This window comes from Mesocricetus auratus, unplaced genomic scaffold (assembly GCF_017639785.1).
Source record: "Mesocricetus auratus isolate SY011 unplaced genomic scaffold, BCM_Maur_2.0 Super-Scaffold_100004, whole genome shotgun sequence".
NCBI lineage: Eukaryota > Metazoa > Chordata > Mammalia > Rodentia > Cricetidae > Mesocricetus > Mesocricetus auratus.
In genome coordinates, this window is record NW_024429189.1 from 80,844,685 (window position 1) to 80,865,016 (window position 20,332).

At 37.8% G+C, this 20,332-nt stretch overlaps 1 protein-coding gene across 2 annotated transcripts in view; it reads right to left on the reverse strand.

Annotated features, from left to right (window-relative positions):
• Positions 1-17,785, reverse strand: part of Aqr (aquarius intron-binding spliceosomal factor) — a 79,405-nt gene extending 61,620 nt beyond the window's left edge. For both annotated transcript variants that reach the window (XM_040746015.1, XM_040746014.1), the window contains exons 1-6: positions 17,563-17,785; positions 13,184-13,240; positions 11,247-11,287; positions 7,868-7,903; positions 3,195-3,315; positions 54-194 (exon numbers count right to left, since the gene is read on the reverse strand). In XM_040746015.1, the coding sequence (XP_040601949.1) occupies positions 54-194; positions 3,195-3,315; positions 7,868-7,903; positions 11,247-11,287; positions 13,184-13,240; positions 17,563-17,637 (471 nt within the window). In that variant the 5' untranslated portion in view covers positions 17,638-17,785. The remainder of the gene's footprint in view (positions 1-53; positions 195-3,194; positions 3,316-7,867; positions 7,904-11,246; positions 11,288-13,183; positions 13,241-17,562) is intronic.
• Positions 17,786-20,332: the final 2,547 nt, after the last annotated feature.

Sequence of the window (20,332 nt, forward strand, 5' to 3'; positions counted from 1 at the left end):
ACTCACTCAGAAAGAATAAAGAAACCTTAAGATTTGATGGAAAGTAAAATTACCAAGCTATTGAAGCAATGGTCCAGGAAGAGCAGGAGGACGGTCTGCTCATGGAGGGAGAACTCGCCATCAGTCTCGGCTAATGCCGCTTTCAAGATGCACTTAAAAAAGAACGGGAAATGCTCTGGCTTCTTCTTAAAGGTCTGAAAGAATAAAAATTCACTTTGAGCCAGGGTAGGGAGGGAGTATGGCGGACACCTTTAATCACAGTACTTGGAAAGCAGAGGCAGGCAGATTTCTGAGTTTGAGGTCAGCCTGGTCTACAGTGAGTTCCAGATAGCCAGAGCTACACAGAAAGAAAAACCTGTCTGGAAAAGCAAACAAAAAACAAATTCACTTTGAGCTCTTGCTTGTATTTTTCTGTCTTAAAGAACTAGTGTTGGGGGTTTTAGCAATGAATTAACAAAATCAAACAATTACATGATTATCTGTACATGTGATAAGAGAAGCAATGCATACTTCTCATTAATGACAGTAAGTCAAATATAATTTCTGACAGGACTGAGAGTCTAAAGCTAACAGAATAATGGCTTCAATTCTCTTACTTGTTCTTATGTTCATTTTGATTTGTACTTAGGTAGAGGTTTATTGTCTTATTAAGTTTTAGAATTTTTTTAAAAGATGTATTTATTATTTATACAGTGTTCTGTCTGCATGTATCCCTGCAGGCCAGAAGAGGGCAGCAGACCTCATTACAGATGGTTGTGAGACACCACGTGGTTGCTGGGAATTGAACTCAGGACCTCTGCAAGAGCAGCCAGTGCTCTTAACAACTGAGCCATCTCTCCAGCCCCAAGATTTTGGAATATTTTAATTCCTTTGGTTTAAACATCTTTGGAAAAACATATAGTTTTCATGCTGTAATTAATCTCAGGACAGCTCCTGTTGTATACCAGCTCTTGACTCTTAAAATGTAAATAACAGCTGGGCAGTGGTGGCGCACGCCTTTAATCCCAGCATTTGGGAGGCAGAGGCAGGCCAATCTCTGTCAATTTGAGGTCAGCCTGGTCAATAGAATGAGTCCCAGGATAGGCTCTAAAGCTACAGAGAAATCCTGTCATAAACTGCTCCCCCACTAAATGTAAACCACATAAATATATTCAAGGCACTGCTGTCACAGACAAGTAAACGAGATGAATGCCTATTCTCGTTGTTTTCATTTATTTCTCTAAGCCAACCTCTACCAACATTTCCATGATACTAATGGCAGTTAAGCCCAAAGGACCCCATCCTCTTGTTTCCTTTTCTTTCTGGGGCTTTGCATGCTAAGAAGGTACTTCACCACTGAACTACATCCCAGCTCCCGAGCTGCTTGTTATTGTAATTAACTTCCTTGTTACTTAAACAGAAATTTGTCCTGGCCCATTGTTCTTCCCCAACTGACATTCATGAAGACACATCTTCAGTCCTTTTGACCACCTGATCCTTAGATTTATCTGTTTTACTACTGGAGCACAAAGGTAATTTATACTCCAATTCTTTAAAAAACCTTTCACAGTGTCGCCAATTCCTCTGTTTGTATTTTCTACAGCAAATGGTACCATCATCTATTTTTCAGTTGCCTAAGTTTGGTAAGTTATTGAATATTAATACACTCTCTTATCAATACTTCAATTATCAAATCCAATCAGTTTTTTTAATTTTTAAATCTTGTACATCTTCTGAATCTATTATAGTTACACTTTATCCATAAATTATTCTGCAATTTCACTTACCTGTACCATCTACACTCTAAAATTATTAAGGAGAAAATTCTAGAAAGAAATGACTCATTTGTTTTCAACAACATAATATTCTGAGGAATGTGATGAAATAGTACTACATTTGGCCCTGATACTAATCACACCCTAGTACCCAATTAGATACTTCATCTTCTCAGTGAGCAGACCGATTTCATTTAACTCTTATTTTCTGTAGTAATCACTCCACACTACAAAAAACAGTGACCTGATAATTTAAGTTCAATATTACTTTATTAGTCACTGCTAATCTCTTACACTGTCCAATTTATAGATGGAACTTTATCCTAATTACTCCATAGCAAGATATGTGTGTATACATATAAATAGATATAGATATATGTGCATATATATATGTTACTCCATAGGAAAATGTGTGTGTGTGTGTGCGCGCGCGCGCATGAGTACGCACACAGTTATTCCTCTATTTCAAACTCTAATCACTAAAGTGGTCTCTGTATCAATCGATGTACCTGGCTTTAAAAAGGTTTTTTCTCTTCCTTTCTATAATCACTTGAAGCTATTTTCTGAGATCTCTAGGATGTCTTGTAACACCCAAAGTTAACCCCGTAAGTGCTACTTCCCCAAGCACCATGTAACTTCCTGGGATTTTGGGAGTTGTAGCTCTTAGAAAATAACAGCAAAGTCTTATGGGAAGGTGTGGTGGCTGTATGGGTTTGTCCTTAAATAGCCCTGCAAGATGGACCAAAATCCATCTTGGTCAGTATTTAATATTTAAATAAAGCTCATTTCAAATCTGGTTCAAAATGGTGTAACTGGTTTTTCTCTGGCAAATCTCAGGATCCATAGTTTAACCTGAGCTCAGTTTTGAGAGAAATGTCCATGTTTTAATCTTAACAATTCTAAACTTACTCTTAAATAATTTCTTACTTTAGAAACCACTTCATCAAAACAGGTGATAACTACCAACCATGCTTTCTCTTCATGAAAAAAGAAAATCTACATTCTGAGCCATAAGGGGAACTGTTAGTACATTAGTAATTTCCAAATGGTAAAAGAAGTCCCAATTGGAAGGCGGAGGGGGTTAAAAGGAAAGTGTAGTATAAACACCTGTCAACTTTCATATATTAATCTCCTATAGTTACCAATACAACTTGTACTTTGACAACTCAATTGTAAATCATTATAATTCATGTTATTCCCTGTTTCAATCATAACATAGAAAAATAACTCTACATTCATATCATTTAAGTCCTAGAAAATTAGCTGGAAGTACTACAATCAGAAGAAAACTAATTCATCCATTCTTTGTCTTACAGTACTGTATCATTAGGTAATCTTCCATCCTAGGGGGATACCTGCTATCAGTAAAAAAGACTCTGATACTCTACAAAGGCTTAAGTGGGCCCAGAGTGAGAGCTGTGAAGTTATTTATTTATTTACCTCCCATGCTGGGACATTTTCTCTGAACTTCTCATTCACCATACAGCAGATGGACATTAAATAGGCCTTGCTGGAAACTTCTGGAGAATAATTCATCCAGAGGTAATTTTCAAGATATTGGCTGTAAAGAGTTAAGAAAAATGCACAGAATATCTCATTAGTTATCACCAGGCATTGACCTGCATCACACACCTGAAAAATAGGAGTGTTTCTAGCTTTCTGAAAATAGTTTGAAAACCCTTATTTACAACTTTCATGTCTTTCACAAATTCCCCTGTACTCCCATCGGTGCTTCCATACATGTAGAGACTGTGGATCCAGAGAATGACACTTCCCAGCAAGAAGAGATCAAAGGACAGTTATGGGGAAATCTTTATTGGTAACTTGACTGGATTTAGAATCACCTAGGAGATATACCAATGGGTGTGTCTGTGAGAAAGTTCATAGAAATATTTAAATGAGGAAGGAAGGCCAACCCTGAATGTAGACATCTTGGACTGAATGAAAAAGGAAAAAATACAAATGGGACTGAACATCCGTCCTGTTTGCTGACAGCAGAGGCAAAGTTGTGACCAGTCACCTCGGGTTCCTGCTTTTCTCCATGACTCCTCTACCATGATGTGCACCACTGTACCTTCAACTGACAAATCAAACCCTTCCTTTCTTAAGTAGCATGAAAAGTTCTTTGTCATGGCAACAAGAGAAGCCACTAATCTATTGATATACAAAATAAACCCACCCTGAATATTCCTTAACCCAAAAGATCACACAAGTAAAAGTAGTATCATTTCACAAAAACTAACCAAAATGAGTGTTAGAGGCTTTATAAAACATAGTTTAAAAAGTAGTTCAACATAATTCAGTTTTCAAGGTAACTGACATTTTCCTCTCTGCATACTAAAATTCTTATTTTAAGCTTATGGCTATATGAGCAAATGAATTTAAGTATTTATGACTTTCCAAACATAAGTTAGTCAGTTTTTATTAAAGTAAATATAATACAAATTACACCGGGCTAAAAAATACAGTCAAGCATTAATGAAAAACAACACATTGCTCCTGCAATAAATCACTATATGGGCATGCCCACACATGGGGATTTTATATTCTGTTCTAATTCTGTGTTCTTCTGTACATTAGGAGCTCACCTGAACTGATATTTATCTCCATGAGCCTACCACTAGAAATCATTTTTGGTTAGTTTGCAATAACTTAGGAAGTTAGATAAGAGTTTATATAAATGCTGGTCAAAAGAATCTAAGTCAGAGACTAGTGTGCTATCTAGTACATGGGTAAGGACTCATTTCCTCCTTTTTGTGAAAATTCTTCTTAAATAATTTCTTAGAATTTCTTTCTTTTTTTTTTTGGTTTTTATGAGACAGGGTTTCTCTGTATTGTTTTGGAGGCTATCGGTCCAGCCCGGCCTCATTTCTTAGAATTTCTGTCAGCTGTAATTGGGTGCCAATCACTCTTTAGCTGACATTCATTTCATCACAGTTTAGCTGGATGTAGAATTCTAGGTTATGTTGGCATTTTTTCCATGTGTGATAATGGAGCATCTCACTTCATACCTTCTCTATTATTACAACTGAAAATTCTACAATTGAGTTGTTTTGTTTTCTGCTAAGAAGAACTTTTGGTCTGACAGATTTTAAAATCTTCATTCATTTTAGACCCCATATTTTTTATTTTCCATATTTACTGTTTTCTAATTAATTTCCACAGATAAAATATCTGAAATTCACTGTCACAATCAGGAAGCAGAGTGATGGATGCTAATGTTTGGCTTGCTTTCTCCTTCTTACACGTCTCACCCTGCCCAGGTAATGGTCCTGTCCACAGTTAAGATGGGTTTTCCCACACCAAGCAATATCTGCTCAAGATAATCCCTCAGACATTCCCACAGGCTCATCCCTGTCAGGAGACCTAGCAGCTATGTCCCAGGTGATTCTAGACCCTATCAAACTGACACCACCACCACACCACTTCCCAGTGTTTAAAAATGTTTCACTATCCTTAATGCATTCATTGAAACCTTTCTGTTTCTCGACACTAGAAAACTAATTAATCTTAGCTGCACACCAGTGTCTTCATAATTTTTAGCTATCTTGGCTGGATCACTCTAAAACTACCTGCCAAAATAACACTTTTCTAACTGTTTGTAATGGTAATGAAAAGCTAACAGTTTTCTTAAAAAGTGATATGGTATGGCAAAGACTCATTTCCTGATTCAGTTTCCTCCTGGATAATCTAGAAAGATCTAAGATTATTGTGAGAATAAAATTGAATTGGGTTAGAGTTCATAAGATATACTAGCTAATCAACCATAACCCCCAACTCCCCTCTAAGATCACTTACATGATGCCATGTGTTTAATAAACCTTGAATTAGTGTACATAGGTATCCTATGTAGTTCTCTGACAACTTGACATAAGTGGCAGTCATCTGGGAAGAGGAATCTCTACTGAGAAAATGTCCCATTAAATTAGCTTATAGATGAGACTGTGCTACATTTCTGTGATTGATGACTGGTGTGGGAGGGCTCAGCTCATTTCACATGGAATCATTCCTGGGTTGGTGGCCCTGGGTGCTATAAGAAAGTAGGCTGAGTAATCTATGAGGAGCAAGCCAGAAAGTGGCACTCCTTCATGGCCTCTGCTTCGGTGTTTGCCTCCAGGTTCCTGCCCTGACTTTAGTGATGGAAGTGTAAGCAAAATAAGCCATTTCCAACCCAAGTTGCTTTTGGTCATGGTTTTTCATCATAGTAATAGCAACCCTAACTAATACAAAAATTGATACCACGAGTGGGCTATTTTTATAAAAGACCTGACCATGTTTTGGGAAGGACTGTAGAAGGACTCTGGAACTTGGCACTAGAAAAGCCATTGAATATTCAAAGCTCCGTGAGCTGCTAGATAGGTGGGACTAGGAGTCCAGGAGGACTCTGGGAAGGAGAAACACAAGAGAGTCGAGATGTAACGCCATGGGGTAGGAAGCCCGGAAAGTTCTCCAGTAAGAGAAATACTTAGATTAACAATTATGGGGTAATTACTTAAGTCAGAGCTAGCCAGTAAGAAACAAGCAAGGCCAACAGCTTCATAATTAATATAGCCTCCTGTGTGTTTATTTGGGACTGATGCGGCTCTGGAACCAAACTGGCAGGAAGGCTTCTCCAAAGGAAAAAGCTTCTCTTTACAGGGAGGTAATACTCTGTTGGTGGTATTTGATATTTTGAATTAAGAAAACTGTGATTCTGGTCAGTTGGGCTGAACAATCAGCTGTGATTAAAAAATAAAGCTTCCCTTTATTAACATAATCGATGCTGGTTAGCTGGAGCCAAGAAATCAGCTATAACTGAAGAGACTGAGGTGAAATCTGGGAAGTGTTTGCTCAGGCTCATCACACAGAAGCTGTAGTACCTTGGGCTGTCAGGCTAAGTTGGTAGTGTAAGAGTCATTCAGGTGGTACTAGTTTCGAAGGTATGAAGGGGTCATGGACAGCAGCTAAGGCCAGAAGAATAGGGAATAAGGGATTAACACAGAGGTTTTCCTCTGATACAGAGCAGAATTCAAGGAAGGATATAGGGAAGTAAAAAAGCTTTTGAGCTTTGGTATCAGACACAGATATCTCAACTCTACCAAACTTAATTGCACCGTCTTGAAAACACCTGTGACTTCCGTTTGTTCCAGTAATTAGAGAGGATAATGCCTCTATTTCAGGGTGACTATCGGTGATATGTATACAAAACATTTAGCACTCTTTAGCTTCAGGCATGCTCAGTCTGTGCTGAATAGTACTACTGTTTTTATTTTTACATGCTAGCAAAACCTAGATGTAGCATGCTCTCTTACACTTTTATAATTAAAAGTTGTATGTAAGCAGAGCATGGTGGTACATGCTTTTAATCCCAGCATTTAGGAACAGAGGCGGGTGATCCTGAGTTCCAGATAAGCTCGGTCTATATAGTGAGGCCTAGACCAGCCAAAGCTGCATGGAGAGACCTTTTCTCCTTCTCTCTGTCTTTTAGAGTCAGGGTTTTTCTGTGTAGCTTTGACAGTTCTTTAACTCTTTATAGATTAGACTGTTGTCAGACTCACAAAGATCCAGTCGCTGCCTCCAGAGTGCTGGGATTAAAGGCACTGGACACCACAGCCAGGAGAGGGATTTTCTCAAGAAAACAAAAAACAAACAAACAAAAACCCAAAGCTGTTCTTGAGCTAGAGAAATAGGTCAGGGGTATGGCACAAGCTGAACATGTGAATGTTTAGCAGTCTGGAAATTTTTTATATTTTCTAATGTTTGAAACATTATGTATCAGTAGCTAGGTTGGAACAATGGTGTCTTAGTCACAAAATTTCAGCTACAAAGAAAAAAAATGGTTATAGAGTATATCCTCATTTATTCCCACAGACCACTTGTAACTACTGAAAGCATTATCAAAATAAAAGTTATCCTGATAATAAGGTTATCTTTCAAACAAAGGAAATATCAAAAAGACCATCATAAAAATATACAGTCATGAATTTAGATTTTATTTGCTATTGGGAATTAAAACACGGCCTTGTACATGAGCTATTCCTGAAGTCTATAAGAATATTTTCTTTACTGAAAATCTAACACTTTACTCATATGGTCATCTTTACCAATCATCCATGTAATACCTTTTCACTCACCTAAATTCCAACAGCATTATTTTTCTGATGGCAAACCTAAAAACATAAAAAAAAAAAATGTAACTTTGAAATAGAAAACAAACACTTCAGAGATCCTAATTCTCATTCATTCGGAATCTTTTGTAATCAAATTAAATGACATGTCAGATTTTATAACATCAGATCACTACAGCTAAAAGATTGCCTGGGTCAACTTCAAAAGCACTAATGCTCTCATCTCATGGATACACCTACCAAAGGACCAAATGTAGAAATCAGATGTCTCACAAACTTTGAATCTTGACTCAGGGAAATAGTAGATACATCTCTTTATTATACTCTTCTTTTATAATAGATGTTTGTGACTTTACATGGTTAAATGAAGCTTTACTAACAAGATATTGCTTAAATTATTTTCTAATATTGGAAATAAAGTAGACAGACCAGAACACTGCCCTGCCACTACGTGGTAATTTCTATATTTGAAAATTAAATTTATAACTCCCCATGAGTCCCTGTCAATATCCTATTCTGCTGCTTTCTGATCTCTTACACAGTTTCACCAAGTACACAGTCACAGAACTTTAGCAAGGATGAAATGAATGTTTTTATTATGCAAAATCAAAAAACTGGAAGAACAATGAAAAAACATTAGCTTCTACAGTTCAGCAAGGCTACAGAGTGGGTATCACACTTTGAGTGACATACTATGCAGTGGCAGCTTAACTAAAGGTGTATTTATAAGATAGAAAAACTACCCTAGGAAATAGACTCCAGATCAGAAGAGTTTTGGAGATATGAAAAGCTACAAATAATAATCACAAATATAAATACCTCGAAGCAGTTTGTATATTTTCTAAGTTAGCAATATTTACTGACAGCATGCATTAAGCATGGTACTATGCTTACAACACAACATACTAACACATACACTTCATAAACCCATCTAAAGTTGGACAATTTATGTATAACAAACCAGGTCCATTGATGCTATCAGTAATCACATGCAGCAGATAAAGAAACAGTAGGAGGACATGGAAATTGCTTCATTACCATACATCCTTAGAGGATGCAGTAATATGAAAACAAGGGGTTTGGAATTGTACAGCATCTTCACAGCTACACTGAACACTATATAAAGAGAAAAATGTATTTTCAAATGCTAAAAAGGTAATCCCAGCACTCGGGAGGCTGAGACAGGCGGATCTCTTTGAGTTCGAGACCCCCTGGTCTACAAGAGCTAGTTCCAGGGCAGCCTCCAAAGCCACAGAGAAACCTTGTCTCAGAAAACCAAAAACAACAAAAAAAGAAAAAGCTAAAAAGGGCTCTGCCACCATGAATGTGTGATATGTATGTGTGGGCATACATACTGTGTAAGTGAAGGTCAGTAGACAACTTTATGGTGTTGGTTAGGGATTGAACTTAAGCCTTCAGGTTTGCGTGGCAAGTGTTTTTACATGGTGAAGTATTAGACTGGCCCAAGTCTGTTTACTTAAAGTTCAAAACAAAACAACAACAACAACAAAAATCAAGACTATAGTATTTACTTTTTCATTTCATTTATTTTTCTCTTATGAATCAAGATGTTAGAGGAAGGAATAAACAGTGGCTTCTACAGTGCTAGCAAAATTCAAGTTTTCTCTGTGGAATATTATAATCTATGAGGGTATATTATATCCTTCTAGTGTCACGTTTCATAATAAAATAGTTTGTTCATTTCAAATGAAGATAAACACAAAGTGGCAAAATAAAGTATTTGATAAGTCACTTTTATTTTTTTCACCATAAAATCTACCTGGTGGATTCATGACAGGATTAATAATAATGGTATAAGTTAATAGATCCTAGAAAAAATGGATGCTATTCCTCTTAAAGAGTCCAGTGCCTCAGCTACTAGGAAATGCCTAAGCAAGTTCCTCAACCATATGCAGTAATAGTGTCACGAAGTTCTTGGGGTGAGGATAAATGTACTACTGTATGTAAAGTGCTTAGAGCAAAACCAGCGCACAGGAAACACTTAACAGTAATGACTCCTGCTTAAATGGAAGCTGCATAAGAGAGGCTTTCCAAAATTGACATTGCAAGAAATAGCAAAAATTAATGAATTGTGTAATAAGTCATACTTAACCATGTACTGGGCAAAAAGGCTTTTAAGATTAAATTTTGAGGTCCCAGAAATAACTATTTTTACATCATAAGAATATTAGGATCTGAATAACTTATGAGTACCATGATATTAAAAGTAAACTTATGACTATAAACAGTCTATTTTGGTAGTGTATTATAACCATTTAATAAATATTACATCAAGCCATTCCCTAGATACTGAGGATTACACATTGTTCAGCAAAATAATTTCCTCAGGCACTTAGTCTAAAAATCTACTCATTTAAAGATTTTAATGCATTTTGCAATGTATGTTATAAAAAAATTCATAGCAAGCTCCCAAACCAGCCATTAAACAAAACCACCCCTCTATTTTAACACTGCCTTAATTCTGCCTTCAAATTATTTAGTGAAATTTACTTCTTTAAGACTAAACATAAAAAGTACCAAGCAAAAGATTCTACAAAATTTGAGCCTGCATGGTGGCCCACAAATGCAATCCCAGCACTCAGGAGACAAAGGCAGCAGAATCACAAGTTCAAGACCAGCCTTGAGCGCTACAAGACTTTATCTCAAAACTAATTATTAAATTACAACATTTAGACAAGTATCTTTCAAAAACATTAACTGAGCATGTATGTATGTAAATATGTGGAACGATGACTAATCTACATGGCTAATTTCTTTTAAAGCATCCCACAACAGAATGAGGGTCTAAACCCTTCTGTGTGTAGGGGAGGGAAGATAAAAACTCCATACAAAGTTGAAAACACTGGTGAATAGGAACAGGAAAGAAGGTTTTCTTAAAGTCATTCCTTTATGTTTATAATTAAAAAACAACTAATTATATCTTGACTTTATGCACAATAATTACAGATAGTAATTATTTTGAATTTACATCTTAGTTTTATAGCTTTTAAGAGTGGTTTTAGAAGATTTACCAGAAATAGTAAGAAATTAGTGACCTTAAAATAAATCTATGATCTGTCTGTCTCTGTCTGTCTCTGCCTGCCTGCCTGCCTGCCTACCTACCTATCTATCTATCTATCTATCTCTATTTTGGTCCTTCAAAAACCAAATCAACTGTGTGGGTTTAACCACTCTGATTGACCCTGAAAACTTTAAGGCACAGAGACAATACACTACTCATCAATACCAATACAGAAACATCTTGCCACCAACACCCCAGTGAGTAGTACAGAAAATAAAAAGATCCTTTGCAAGCCAAGAGCAGAACCGGACACTCAGGTACATCCCATGTGGTATACAGTGCATCACAATTACTCATTCTTACCTTGACTTGACGATCTCTTTTTCATATATCTCTTCAATTACCTGTTGCAAAAGTATAAAAATGCTTAATGTGTTAATCACCTTGCTTTTCAATCTAAACTGACAGCTTTCAATTACTGACTCAATTATTTATTATAAAATAATGTGGTTTCAGAACGATCAAATATTTAAATAACAAGAGTCTTTTATGCCTCAACTATAAAATAACAGAAAATAAAGTAGTAGAAATAATAAAATCCATCCACATAAGCACACAGCTCCACAATGTTCTTTAATATTATAACATTTGTAGACAAACAAACCTTATAAATCATATTTCAAAACCTAATTTAAAATTATTTTAAATGCTATTAGACTCTAAGAGTCATAACAGCTTTTTAAAAGCCAGCTGGAAATTAAGTTAAAAGAGTGAGTACATTACAGAAACAAATGGTAACTGCTACATCCTACTATCCAAACGAATACAATAACATTGTAATTTCTATTCATCTCAGCTAGGGTACATAGAAATTAGGTCCTGGGGTTGGAAGACTGCCTCAAACCAGCACTGTTGGAGGCTGTGCCTGACCCGTCTACGTCAGTTCCTTCATCTAAGAAACAGACTCCAAATACAGACTATTATACAAGGTTGCCATGAATAAGACAGAGCATGGAAATATCTCCTACAACCCTGGAATATGGTGAATTTTCAGTAGGAGTTATCATATAAACATAGTACAGATGTTAGGAGTACTAAAGTGTTTTAATGTGTGAGAGCGGTACCACTGTGTACTGTGTGCACTGTTATTACTTCTTAAATGCTCAGAGCATATATGTCAAATGTTTATGGGCAGAGTAGGAACGGTGATGAGGAAAGTCTAGCTTCATCTAGTTAGAATTCTCTATCATTGTTTTAAAGACAAACAAATAGTAAAATTATGCTGAATACACATATATAATTTCATCTAGAACTATCTAACAAAGTAAAATGACTGAAGTATGAATTTGAATGTTAAGAAAAGCTTACTATAACTAGACCCAACTCAATCAATCTGGCAGTAACAGTATGATACTTGTTATTAATGGGAACTTACTCTAAGGACTCCTGACCCTAACACACAAAAGTAAAAACATACAAACACCGTGTACTGAGATCAGACTCCTCTGCTGATGATTAAAATTAAATCGTATGCTGAATCTATGAATATCCTCCTGATGAATAAAGCATGACTACTAGCAAAACAAAAGTATATTTACAAATAAAATATTGAAGCCCCCAAAATACAGTAAGGTTTTAAGTTAAGTGTAGCTTTAACAAAGCCACCTAGAGCTCACAAGTGCTTTGCAATATCAGCATATACTCCACAGGAAGGCTTGGCATTTTAAGACACTTCCAGGAAGAACTCTCCATTTACAAAGTCTTGTTCATTTTTTTTCACAGCTGCTTTGACAAAACCATTAAGTCCACTGACTAGTCCTGTCTTACTCATCTATTCTAGACAAAACAGTTTCTACTCTTTCCACATTCTGAATCCTCTGCCTCATTCTAGCAATCTAAAACCAATCAGAAAACAAAGATTCTCTTTTCAATGAACAGCCAAACTTTTATATAAATTTCCCACATATTTACAAAAATATTTGCTGCATGTTCATCTGTAATAATAAAATATTTAAAATAATCTAAGAATCCACAGTGGGGAAATCATTACACACACACATTTCTGGAAAGGATTAAGGAAATAAAACAAAATGATAACACCAGTTATCTCTAATGATTTTTATGTTCTTATGCATAACTTCTAAAGATTCCAAAATTTCTAAGCAATTATTAGTTTGATAATGAAAAACAGTATTTTCAACTTTAAAAAATATATTTAAGGCTTTTGTTGAATGAATCCTTAAAAAGAGATACCAAGAGTATATTTGTTTATAATTATGTTATAAAACAAAACTACTTACTTTTATATCAAAGGGAGATTTCTTCTTGATGTGAGGAGCCCAGTATTTACATGCTAACTGCAAAAAAAAGTATAAACATTAAATTCCAGGTTCACACCACTGAACCACTTAGACAGGTCTCTCAATGAGAAGCTGTTTCTTAACAAAGCAGATCTAGAGTTAGAGAACCGGCCAATTTTAAAGGTACCCTATAGACATGCAATTTATCATCCTTGGCTCCAATCCAATAGATACCAGTGGTGCTTTCCATGGTAACTAGCTATGATAACACTCAAAATACCAAAACACCCCATTTCGGAAGCCCCTGCCAAATAGTATGGGTTGTTTATAATCCAAGTAAAAATATTTTTGGTTAGGAAATTCAGGGCTCAAGAGATTTAGTGAGCTGCCCATGATTAGTCAGTCAACAGATGGGTAAATATTAAAAGTTTTAAAACCTTCAGGAATATTCATATGTAAAGAAATAAACCTTTAAATAATTACTATACATGCAGACAGAAGTAGACAAAATCTTTACAAAACTGTAGTATTAAGGCTAGTTATCACAGAGGATACATGCGTGGTGTTTTATTTATATTTTAGCAGGTTAAGCTTCACTTAGAAATTGGAATACACATACATTATCTCTCCAGAAATTGAAGTAGATTATATGCTTGTCAGGATGAGGGGTGGAGAAATGGCTCAGCAATTAAGAGCACTTGATCTTCCAGAGGACCTGGGTTCCATCCCTCATACCATGCTGGGTGACTTACAACTCTTCCTCTGTTCTCCATCGGTAACTATGTGTACTTTGCACTACACACACACACACACACACACACACACCCTACTCCTTCCAGCGCATAATTAAAAATAAAAATGAAAAAACAGTTCTGGTATTTTAAACCAAAATAAAATCTCTTTAAAAAAAAAATGGAGACTAGGGCTGGAGAGATGGCTCAGAGGTTGGGAGCACTGGCTGCTCTTCCAGAGGTCCTCAGTTCAATTCCCAGCAACCACATGGTGGCTCACAACCACTTGTAATGAGATCTGGCGCCCTCTTTGACCAGCAGGGACACATGTAGGCAGAACACTGTATATATATATATAATAAATAAGTCTTTAAAAAGAAAAGGAAACTCTAGCAAGCACAAAGATTCAATAGATTTCTGAGTAGTAACTGCATTGTCTGGTATACTGGTGGTACTTAAATGTTTGCTATATAGCTAAACAAATCTACAGATGAAAAGATAAATGAACAAATGAAGTCAAGGCTGAAATGTTACTCTTCCATGAAGCCTTTTCAACACTACCTGACAAATCACAACTACCCCTTCTTTTCAGTTTGTAAATAACTTTAATATAGTCTTAACTTTCTGTAGTATCCTCATTGAATTAAAACATTTAAGATGGTACCTATGTGTTCTTTGCATTTACAGCTCAACCCTAACAATCAACATATTTTCTGCCTACTTAAATAACTTTTTCCAAATTATCAAACACACTTCAACCCGATAGCAAACCTCTCACTTCACTCCATATTATCCCATGATGTCCTTATTTCCTCCTCCCCCTTAAAGGAACAAACCACAAAAGCGTAAGCATCTTCTCATCAAATCATACATAAGAAAACTGAATATAATCTTTTGGATAGATTTAGATTTTACAGATTAAAAATAAGTTCTGCAGTTATGTCTTTTAACTTTAACTGTTCCCTGTGAATAGGACTAGAGTGCAGATATGACAGCATTCATTAAGCATTCACCACGTCTCTTTTCTTTACGTCCTATCTTTTCCTTGGAATTTAAGCTACAATCTCAGATACCACCTCCTTCGAGTACAGCCTGCCCACTCCTTAACTGTCCTGCCTTATGAAAATGCAAACTCTCCATTCCCCACTTAGTACAACTATGACAGCACAAACTGCTCACTCTCTATACTCCACTTGGTACAACTTCAACGGCACAAACTGTTCAGAAAAAACTTCATTGGAAGACAAAGGGGAAGGTAAATAGAGTAGCATAAACAAGTGTGGCCAGAGTCACAATTTTGCAAAACTTTAACTTCATGATCATTTGTTCAATACGTTAAGATATGACCCTTCTCTGGGCAGGTTTCAGATGCTCAGAAATTAACTCACATGAGAGGTGATGCATCTAACCCCAATACATCAACTGCCCATGACAGATTTCGACATTTTGAGCTTTTCTTCAGCAAATTCCTTAGAGAAATACAAGCAATTTAAATTATGTCTTCACATTCCTATTCTGGCATTTTGCATATTAAACTTTAAGTTTCTTACAGTCTTCTTCCAAATACCATGGAATGCAAGGATAATCCCAGTGAATGCAAAGACAACCTGTCTTTGCAGCTTGAACAAATAGCGCATGGCAAGCTCCACACACCAATTCTTGCTATCATTACCACTCAATGCTGCTGAGAATCTTCATTCTCCTCACTACATCTTAAAGACCTAGCCCATTTGTTCATGGATTCACTTGTCCACTCATTCAACAAATACATACTATATGTGTCTAGTACAAGGCAGGGGTTCAGGAGTGCATGGAGAATAAAACAGAACTGGGTTTAGCTCAACTCTCACAATCTAACACAGTAGAATAAACATGATGCTTAAAGATAATTTTCTTCGGATACCCCATTCCAATCTACTATTTCAAGTATCATTTTGGGTTAATACCAAATGCTTTATCCTCACATTCAAGGGCCTTTTCAATACACTCAACAGTATGTCTACTAGGCACATCATAATTAACATAGTCAAAACTGTACTCTTGATATGCCAGAGCAATCAGACTTTTCCATCTCAGTATATGCCAAAACATCTACCCAGCTGTTCAAGGTATTCTTAATTAGTATCTTTCCTCCGCAATCTATTACCAAGTCACACTGTCTCAACTTCAGGACATAACCAGTCTATTTTTATCTTTAATAGCTGAGGCTCTCCAATCTCTCACTGTATATTAACACTATCCCTATCCCTACTACTATTTTTGCTCCCTTGTCCCCACCTAATTTCCATATTTTAGTAAGGTGACATTCTAACAATATCACTCATCAGGTTGCAATGCAAAGCCACCAGATTTAGAAGAAAATCCAAACTTATTTTTCCTCTCAAATTGTGTATGATCTGGTTCCCACATATTGCTTTGTACTCATCTCATACTGGCAATTCTCTTCCTCCCTTTTATGTCTTTGTTTTGTTCCTGCCGTTGTAGTTTAGGACAGGGTCTCATGTACCCTACACTGGCCTCAAACTTGCTATGAAGACAAGGTTGGCCTTGAACTCCCCTTCCTCTTGTCTTCACCACCCACATGCAGGGAATTAAAGGAATGTACTACTGCTCCTGGTCCATTTCCTCTCTCAATTCATATATTCCAGCCACTCTAGCTCTCTTTATGTTCAAACTTTAAGGCGTCAGCACTTGATATCATCGCCTGAACTGTTTCCATGTTCTTTTTCAAGCTATCTGCTTCTCTGCATTTAATTTTAATGTAGTTTAAGAAGTCAGGGATAGCCTCTCTAACATAATGTAAAAAGATGAGAGGGGAAAAAAAGAAAAATGGGTAAAGCGGGGATTCTAAATAGTGGGAACAACGTCCAGCAAGTCAGATAAAAGTTACCGTGACACATTCGAGTAACCGAGGCTTATCGTGGTGAAAGCTGGAACGGAAGAGGGTGAGGACACTTCAGGTAAAAGCCTACGCTTGATCGCACAGCACTTCCAAAGACTTCAGTCATTATCCCAGGGCCAATCAGAACTGTTTCTGAGGAGTTTTAGGAAAACAGGTGAAAGTGGGCGGCTTTACCTCCATGTGCACTCTGAAGCAACCTGCAGAACGGACTGCAGGAGAACTGGAGGAAATGTGACAGATCGGGAAGCCTTAGAGTGGAGGAGTGACAGAGGTTCAGAAACACAGACAAATTAGCATGTCTACATGCAAGGCTTAAATGAAGGGAAATAGCTTCTAGGCTTGGGCCTTGACAAATCCGCTGAGACCGGAGAGAAGAGGGTGGGCTTAAAAACTTCCGCACTTACTAAAGAACTTTAACTAGAGAATAATTTCTAAGGAATCAACATGAACGTGGAAGGCTGAAGGCTCAGGACTGTCCACGCTGTCTTCCAAATGAAAGCTCTAGAACGATAGAGAACTAACGACCGGTCTTCTTGCAGACGGAATCTTGTCAGATTAACACAACTGTATTCAAAAGCAGGTTTTGTAGTCTCTTTTCTGTCGACGCGGAGCGGCGCGTTTTCCTGTGACATTTCCAATGTTTAAGTAGTAACTTGAAATGTACACAGGCTTCCAAAGACAATCCTAACGCCCGGGCTCAGGGCCTGGGCATCTCTTTTAGCGCGGGCGGACACGCCGGGGCTCACCTGGGTGACAAACTCGGCGTTGATCTGGGACACCGTGGGGGCCACGATTTTCTTGGGCTGCGCAGGGGCCGCCATCGCAGCAGTTGCCTCCGGCTCCGGTGCAGACCGGAGGCCCGCGCTCGCAGCGGCGACTCCCGAGAGTTTTCAAGCAGCCCCCAGCAGCAAGTGACGCCCGGCCCGGACAGGCACGGCTCTCACAGTTCCTCGGCGAACCTGTGACGAAATCCCGGCGTTCCTCCGGAAGCAGAACTAACGAGCCCGGAAGTTAGGGCAAGCTTGCATCAAGCTTGAGCTAGAAAGCCAACAACTTTTACCTTTCGCTTTATCGCCCCCTAATGGAAGGAGGAGAGAACACCTAGCGTGCAGGATTGGGGTCTCAGGGTGACAGATGGTGTTGGATTTGGTTAGTAAAGGTGGGAGTTGGAAGAATAGGACTTAGGGTTTCATTGAACGCTAGAGACATGTGATATAATAAACATACTCTTGGAATTGGAGACATTCTGTGACTTTTAACAGCTGTCTAAAAATAATGATTGCCACATTGTAAACACATATAGAGTGTAAAGCTTCATACATTTTGAAATGATTCTAAATCTATTAAAGCGTCGCCAAAATCATGACAAAGAACTTATCCAATGCCCTTAAAAGTTAATATGTTCATTCAACCTTACATCACTTCTCACTCAGTCTCCCACCACCATTGACTCTCGGGACCATTGTTCATTAGAGAATTTTATTCTGTCGCGTCTGCTGCGCGGCCTGTGTCCGAGAACGTGCGGAGGGTGTCGGGGATTGACAACACAGAGACTCGTTCAACGATGTAAAGAAAACTTTAAGCAGGCCCAAAAAAAGGTTCAAGAAAACTTCCCAAGAAAGGCTCCCACCAGAGAAGCTTCTGCTCTCTCCTCTACCCTGGCTGGTTCTGCTCTGACCCCAGAAACTGATCTGGGCGTGGCAGAAGAGGCGGTTAGTCTCTGGACAAGGTCGAGCTCAGGGTGGTTTCTGCGGGCAGGCCTTTTCCAGGAACTTAATGCCCCCAGGCATTGTATTGTTTTTAGTAAACATGTTTTTAGTAAACATTGTCTTACAGCTGCCTACTCCCAGGCAGAAGGGGAAGTGGGTCTCTGCTCAAGGTCTGGTGTTCCCACATTATTCAAATTTTATGTAACTTTTTTAGAGAAAAAAAGACATTATTTTACATAAATTTTAGAATATACCTTTTTCTTTGTGCACTCAAAATTATTTTTGAAATGCACCTGGGTTGTTGCTTATATCAGCTGCTAATTCACCGCAATATCTGACTCCTGAGTCTTTATTGGTAATAGAACAAACTAGACAAATCTCACTTGTCTAAATTGTGACAGAAAGATTGGTACAGGGGGGAAATATAATGTATAATAAATGTTTTTTCTTTGTTTTACACATTTCCTATAATATGTTCTTAAATAAAAACGCAGAGAAACCCTGAAGCCAGGGAAGAAGGGTTCAAAGGCAAGGATGTTGGTGTTAATGCCTCAGTGAAGCAACAAGCCGAGAAGTCTACAAAGACCAGAAACTTGGCAATTAAAAGCATTAGTTGGGATATTTTATTGTTGTAGGAAAAAAAGGTTGGCTTTAAAGTCAACTCTATCTATAGGAATGTATAGACGGATTAGTGCCAAAGTAGGCATCAGGCAGGCATTTGTGAGGGTTCTGGTTCATTTCTCCGTGACTCTTTCAATTCCTTGATGAGCAGTTCATGGCACTAAAGTGGAGACTCTATGTGTACTGTTTCCTTCTTCAATCTGAATTAAGTACAAGCACCCACTCTGACCACCTCCTTAGGTCAGTGCTTACCCCAGAGTCAATTTGGGTGGTGCAAATGAGAGACAGAATATACTAACAGATTTGGAAGGATCAAGCCTGACTGAGGGGCTGCAACCAGGTTGTCTGCCCCAGATCTAGTGTAGGAGAGATGTCACTGTAACCAACACCACCCATTCAGTAACTATCGAGAAGGCAGATCCAAGGATAGAGTGGGAAGTGGGGAATACCAGGCAATGTAAGACTAAGAAGTGAATGAGTGAGGAGGCAAAGGAGGCAGTAGGGATGCAATAGAGTAAGAAGACTTTAACCTGTTTTTTTTGCCCTTGCATGTTTACATGTGATCATACATGTGCCCTATGTATGTGAGAGTGTACACTGTGCCCATATAGATGCATGTAAAGTGCAACAGTCAATATCAGGTGTCTTTTTCTATCGTGTTCTACTTATTTTTTGAGACGCTGTTTCTCACTGAATCTGGAGTTTGCTGTTTGAGTTACACTGGCTGGATAGTGAGTTAGACCCCAGGGTCTACCTCTTTCAACTCCCACCCTCAGTGTGGGAGCTACACAGGTGTGCATGCAGGGGATCCAAACTCAAATCCTTGTCCTTGCTTAGCAAATCCTGTTATCCAATGAACTATCTCCTCCTCTAACCCTGTTTTTAAGGTAGGTACAAGGATAGTGTTGTCTTTTCATTTTTTTCTTCAAATACACCCTCAAATTCCACCAGTTCCATACCATCTTCATATATGTAACGCTAGTACCAATAGAGTCAACCCTAACTCCCATGTCTGTATCTGCAGTTGCTTCAGGAACATGCCTGGGAGGGAGACTGCAGAGGTGAGGTTTGCTGACATTCTGAGAAAGTTGTATTCTGCTCTTGTAGGTTGAATCCCTACTCTTCCTACCACAAAGGAAGCTGAGGTATGTTGCAAAGCATTCAAAAATCACAAGGAAAATAGCAT